Here is a 6601-nt window from a genome sequence, read left to right on the forward strand (position 1 = left end):
AATCAAGTTGATATATAGAATGACTTACTACTATTTAGTAATTACATATATTATAATAGTGAATCTAATCATTAATTGTTGCCAAGTTTTTTTACTCTCTAGTGATTGTGTGCTATTATTATTAGAGTTTATGAAGGAAGTGATAATCAAATTCAAGATTTCGCCCTTTTTCTATATAAAATTATTAGATAGATTTATTATATTAAATTCAACAAATTACATTATAATTATAAAAAAAATGGCAAGGAAAAAACATTATAGGCCAAGACACTTCTTGAAACATTTTTTATGAGATGATTTGTTTTTTTTTTTTTTAGAGAGCTGAATATATGACTTGTCTATCCATATTATAGTTATTACATATCTCCAAAGTTTATGTCTTGTGTTTAAATAAAATGACATGGTTTTAAACAAAAAATTTTAAAAAAAAATTATGGAGTTGACTAGTTGATTCTTGTTAGTCAAGTTAGTCATGTTTGATCCAACCAATTTTTAAATTAATTCAAAATAAAAATGAAAACTAACCCAAGATGAACTCTAGGTCAACAAGTTACTGGGTCAACATGTTGCGGCTATTCATGTTTAATATTCTATGTATAGTTAATCGCTATTTTGGCGTGCAATGCTGCATTTGCTTTTCTTGTTTTGTCAGCTGTTGATTTTGTTTATTTGAAAGGAATTCGCATAACAAATCGCCTTTGATTTTGTTTATAGCTGAGCTAAAAGTCTATTTATCGTTTTTTTCTTTTGTAGAACTGAACTTTACATTTCACAAATATGTTCTTTGAGGGTAAAATTTACAACAACCGATTGCGTGTGCTCTTATAGTTCTTCTGTTCATACGGGACCAACAACTAAACCCAATTACATCATAACCGTGTATACTGCATCGATCAGAAGCTATACATTGCTGGAGCAATAACGAGCACTAGAGTGGTATCCAGCCCTGTCCATCATAAAAAGTTGCAGTGAGGACAATCATTGACTTGCTTAAGTGTGTGTTTGTTGGCCGCGTTAACAAAGGAACCCTAAGTGCTTGAAGAAAATTGAAGTCCATAATAGAAATGAACCAACCTTAATTAGTCCTTTCTCAGTACCACATAGAACCATGTCATTAGCAGTAAGAAGGCTTGTTATTTTGCTGCCTGCAGAAATCCTGCCCACTTTCTGTTGCATCCCTCTTAGCCAAATCTAGTTTCACATGTAGTATTCAAAGTTATAATGGCTCTCAGCAACTAAGCAGGAAGTCCTCTGAACAGTATAAAATGCAACTTGTTAGCTGTACCTGTAGGGTGCTGGTTGACGAGGAGGAATTTAAGTAGATAAAGTCTTCCACTACTCCCATTAGTAACACATTCCTGCCCTTGTCTGCTGCTATAGATATACGGGGCTTATGAGTTCTCCATTCCTGTAATATTCTGCGTCACTAAAAGCTTCTTGCAGTGCAGTACCTAGATTTATGTGTATGGCTCGTACCTTGACTTTTGAACCCTCGATGACTGAACTTGCACTATAAAGCCAATCTCTGTAGACAATAATTGCATTGATGGGTTTCTTTTGCATCATCCAACTCTTTGTTGGTGCCTTGATCTCTTGCTCCCTCTTAGTTGCTATGGTTAATTCCTGAAAGAATGTGTCCCACACTGTTTTAATGTCCAGTTGCTGCACAAGGATGCATCAAAAGAGGCTCTTAAGCTGTACCTGTATGCTCGAATCTTTGCAGCCTATGTAAATCTTTCCCTGGACCACTCTCATGCTCTTCACCTTCTTAGCCTTACAGATGTCTCTGGCTGTTCTTGATGAATCATAGACCTTGAAGTAAAAATTTCAGTAGATCATGGTAATCTGATAAATAATTTTCGAAGTGCATTACAAGTCCCCTCTCTCCAAATATCTATGGCCTTATTAGTTATTACCTTCATTCTGTGGCCTTGGGTGATAACAAAAATCATTTGGTCATATTTTTCTAACTGTCGAATCGGTTCCTCCATAGCTATGACTTCAGTGCACTCCGGTTTCCTTTGTACCATTTTCCAAACCTGTTAGAAGAAGGGTTGTGGTTCACAAAATACATAATTCAAACTCCTTGCATTATGTTGGCTGATGAAACAACAGTAATCTTTGCAATGAGACAATTTTATACCCTAATGGTTTTGTCAGAAGATCCACTCAGAAGGCTCTCCCCTGCTTCAAAGAGTGAAAAACATGTCACTGCTTTTTTATGCTCTTTCAAGTCCCATATAACTGTGGCTGACTGCTGTTTGATGTCCCAAACCTGATCAACATTCCCATAAGTTGAATTATTTTCAACTACAGAAAATAGTAACGCTGGATTTGATGACATTTACCATCTCTAAGAGTGACTAATTGACTATCCAAAATACAAGATGAGTCTATTTCATACCTTGATTGAACCATCTGAATGTCCACTATAAAGCAGTCCCTTGTAGTAGATGAGGGAAGTTATGGCTCCGCTGCTGCTATCACTTGCCTCAACAATTTGTGTGTGAACGCAAGAAATACGCTGTTTTGTCATAATAAGAATTTTGATAGGACAGTCATGAGGGCATCTAACATCCGCACAACTACTAGTAGTGTCAAAGAATACTAACCGATTGGTTGGGCAAATAATAGTCAGCTACTCTATGCAGTTCATCTGCCATCCAGGTTACTCCTGAGAAACGTCTCAGCGATTCCCGTACTCCTTCGGAGAAATGAATTAGTTTCTGCATCCCTAATCAGAGAAAATAAAATGCATTTGAATTAGAGTTGATTGGATTTTGCTTGTTCATTACTGTGTCACTCGTGCTAATGTGTATCTCAGCAGCGGAGGATGCAAGGCATGGGCATACGATAATAACAAATCCCAGAGAAAAAATGAGTGATATTAATGCTTCATGACAAGAATTATAACTGCTAGTAAGTGTTGAATTACCCTGAATGAATCGGATCGTTCATATGTTGTGAGTGTCATGATGAACTTAAAAATGATCATTCACATTTAGAGTTGCTTTTGTGCTCATATTACCTCTTCCGGAAGCATAGTTATAGATGCACAAACATGCCAGAAGTCTTTCTTCAAGCTCCAATCCAGGGTGCAGAAATTGCTCTATTCCACTAAGCAAGATCTCACACGCAGAATATCTTAGGCTCGTTGGACACTTTGCAATTTCAAATCCAATCCATGCAATTGCGGTGAGAGAGTCCCGAGAAACGCTCTTTGCCTTGCTCCTTAGACCTTTCTCTAAAGCATGGAAGACAGGTTTTCCAACGTCAATTACATGCTTTCCAATCTTGCTACTCCATGAGTCAACTACACCATCCTGCATTTTATTTTCATGCACCTCACTTAATCTGGATAGTTGTTACCATATTGAAATTGATTTATTTTTGTATATTATTAACACTCACCTGCAGGTTTTGATCCAACCAGTCATAGTTTCTAATCATATTTCGGTGACACAAGGAGGTCAAGCCTGCCTTTTTTACTAGCCATGCCACAGTGTATGGCTCCCCTGTCCAGGCATAAGTTCCTCCAAGGTTTGCAAAAATGAATGCAGATAACTGTTGTGTTGGAGAGCTTACTTCAGAATCCACTGACTTCAGGATGACCCGTATAGCCTCTTCTTTGAATGAACCTTTACCAGATGAGTCTTCCTGCATGTTTTCAATTTCTGGCCACATCAATTAAAGTCTTATCCAACAGCAACTGGCCATGGTATGAATCCATGTTTTCTTTCTAAAAGTGAGTGGAGGAAATGACAGTAATTAGCTTTAAAATTATACATTCAAATTATTACACCCTTACCAATGTGTCTAGTTGAAGCAGTAAATTTGCTGCCAAGAGCTGGTAATCAGTTGGAAGTTCTCGGACACAATAAACCAATACTTTCATAATTTTCATGCCGCCTTCTTTTCTTATCTGCTGCAATAAGTTCATAGCTGGTGATCTGACAAAAAAGAAAAAAAAATACACTTGAGGATATTTTGCCTAAGTATATAAACCACATACTGCACAGTGAACCATAGCATGCGAGTATTTTCAGTCTGGAACTCGTACCTTGGCATGCAAAGTAGTTCATGGAAAAACCGTAGTGCTGCGAACTTGGCATACTTCTCATTACTTTGGAGTAGAGATATAAATGGAGCCACTGGAATACATTGTGCTACTGATTCTCTGCATTGCCCATCAAACTGCATGCATTTTACTAGAACATTGGCCAAGGAGACATATCCTTCCAGCTTGTTATTTCCAGCGACGTTGAGGAGTTCCCGAAGAACACGAGGAGAATTGATTGCAGCCAAGTGCGTGTTATTAGTTGCGCGGTCAAATGCAGTGACCAAGACTTCAATAATCATCAATGATGCTGCAGGAGGTGTCAGAAGAGGTGTCGCTGGTTTTTCCATGTAACTGTTTGAAGAGCACACGACCTCAACCAATGCTGGCAAGAGTTCTAACGTCTTCATGTCTGCTGGAGATGGATTTATCATATGAATAAGAATAGCTGCCTCATGCACATTTCGCTTCAAAGCAGTTGCCAAATCACACAGCCTCAAGCCTTTATTCTTGATGTCCTCTATAGCAGACTTGTTTATCGATATGATAGTTGTAAGTATAGAAACCGATGCCCTTATAACTCTTTCCTCTTTGGAAGTTGAAATAGCTGTCAGAAGTTGATCCAGCATTACATCTTTCAACATGGTATACTTCACTCCTCTTTTATTGTTCAGCATTTTGTAAATGGTCATCACTTCTCCAGCATAATCTTTATCAAACTTTGCTAAACCTTCAGAGAAACATAGTTTTGAAATTACTTTCTCAATATCTCCTATTAACTCAGCACTGGAGTCTGTTCTGTAATGCACACAGAATTTATTGAAGTTTTGCCGGCTATGTGGGCCTTGTTTTGTCGTTATAGCTCTGTGTTGAACTAACTTCTGAGATGACTTTTTTAGATGGGAATTCCACTGGATGTCTGATCTTTTACCTCCGAGTTCCAAGACACGTAAATCTAAATCGCAGACAGAACTTAAGAATCTTTCAGAAAACAAGTCATCTGTATTTACTTCACTGGCTTCTTCCCGCATTCGGTGCTGAGAAGCATGGGGCAAAATCTTTGTTGTGGACATTGAATGCACTGAGGAACAAGGAGCCTGCAGCATCCTGTTGAAGTCATTGTAATTGAATAATTCAAGTAAGTATAATTTCGATGTTCATTTATCTACAACATGCTTGGACAATAAATAAAACTATTTTGAACATAACTGAGCCCAACATTCTGCTGGCAGATCATGAACGCCTGTTCTTGTAGTAGTTGTTGAGTTTTTACTGTCATCCATATTTTCCTGATTCATGAACAACATATAAATAAGCGTTCAGCCTTGTTACTCTCAAAAAACAGCTCCTGGAAGTACTTTGAAAGTAGCATTGCTGAAATACCAGAAAAGGCATGCATATTCCACATATCATGTAATTACCTCTGAATTATGTTCTTCCCAATCACAACTGTCGCATGAACTTACTGAAGTTGGCGAGTCCAATTCGCCTTCCATCAGTATTTCGTGAAGGCGTCTGATGCTTTTACACTTACCAAGGTTTGCATTCTTAATGTTGACCTCTGGAACTTCATCCAAATGTTTCAGAGCATTGCTATAATACTGAAATTCTTGGATATCGTTTGACATAGGTTCATTCTCTGTGCCTTCAATTCTATTTCCTTGAAGATCAAGCGGATGCACCTTCTCATACTGCATTAATTTCTGTATCAAATGAGATGGATGTAAGATTTCACAAACGAACACTAGAATTAATTGTCAAATCATGTGAACAATGTGTAGTTTGTAAATTCTGTACCGGAATCCCTTTTGAATATCTTCATGCAGTCAGATTAATACATGGATAAGATGAAAGATACCAAGACTCACCTTATGATAATTATGCAAGCAGTGTCCTTGCTTAACTGAATTCGAAAGATCACTGCTGCTCTTCATCACATGCCTGTATTGAGCTAACAATTATGGGATGGCTCGGGGGATCCAGATTCTTAAAATTTCCAAAGATAAACTTAAAAAGATAATAATCATGCTCTCTACAGTACATTTCCATAGCTGATCCTAGGTTAATCAAAAGGCTCAAACTAAATCTGTGGCCTCACTGTCACGTTAAAATTATTGAGTTGGTTTTTATTTTCATCAACTATGATGATAGTAGGCCAAGAACTTACAATAAATCTTGTGATTCTTTATCAGGGTAAGAAGTATTTCTGCTTCTGCAGTGCCCAGAAGTCTCTCCGTGCAACATGATCTGACAATACATTAACCAGTGTTTGTACCTCCTCGCAATTTGTCTGATTGTTTCATCAGTATTGTCCTCACCAAAATCCCAAGAAGATTCATCCTCTATCTCAGATTTGTTGCTTAGAGGAAAAAGAACTCGACAAAACTCCTGTGCGAATTCTGTTCGAAAAAGTCTAGGGGAGACCAACATTGCCTGTAAATAATGTAGCGCAACCTGCCACTCGTCATTTTGTACCCTTTTAATGGCTGAGAGGTAGAAGTATGAAAAGCAAACTAAGAACTGGTTTTGAATTCCTGCTGTGAC

At 37.6% G+C, this 6601-nt stretch overlaps 1 protein-coding gene across 4 annotated transcripts in view; it reads right to left on the reverse strand.

The window, feature by feature from the left end:
- Positions 1–715: 715 nt before the first annotated feature.
- The window catches only part of LOC105118159 (Transducin/WD40 repeat-like superfamily protein), a 6755-nt gene continuing 869 nt past the window's right edge, over positions 716–6601 (reverse strand). Inside the window, exons 2-18 of one of the 4 annotated variants that reach the window (XM_011016046.1) lie at positions 6225–6601; positions 5926–5998; positions 5479–5748; positions 5267–5346; positions 4061–5164; positions 3809–3950; positions 3412–3657; positions 3029–3323; positions 2613–2734; positions 2405–2524; positions 2144–2275; positions 1917–2039; positions 1702–1812; positions 1477–1623; positions 1286–1408; positions 1030–1191; positions 716–983 (exon numbers count right to left, since the gene is read on the reverse strand). In XM_011016046.1, coding sequence (XP_011014348.1) covers positions 954–983; positions 1030–1191; positions 1286–1408; positions 1477–1623; positions 1702–1812; positions 1917–2039; positions 2144–2275; positions 2405–2524; positions 2613–2734; positions 3029–3323; positions 3412–3657; positions 3809–3950; positions 4061–5164; positions 5267–5346; positions 5479–5748; positions 5926–5998; positions 6225–6601 — 3657 coding nt within the window. In that variant the 3' untranslated portion in view covers positions 716–953. Of the gene's footprint in view, positions 984–1029; positions 1192–1285; positions 1409–1476; positions 1624–1701; positions 1813–1916; positions 2040–2143; positions 2276–2404; positions 2525–2612; positions 2735–3028; positions 3324–3411; positions 3658–3808; positions 3951–4060; positions 5165–5266; positions 5347–5478; positions 5761–5925; positions 5999–6224 lie in introns of those variants that run through there. The other 3 variants (XM_011016047.1, XM_011016045.1, XR_840901.1) reach the window with 3 other exon arrangements.

This window comes from Populus euphratica, unplaced genomic scaffold (assembly GCF_000495115.2).
Source record: "Populus euphratica unplaced genomic scaffold, PopEup_1.0 scaffold1775.1, whole genome shotgun sequence".
NCBI classification, from domain to species: Eukaryota; Viridiplantae; Streptophyta; class Magnoliopsida; order Malpighiales; family Salicaceae; genus Populus; species Populus euphratica.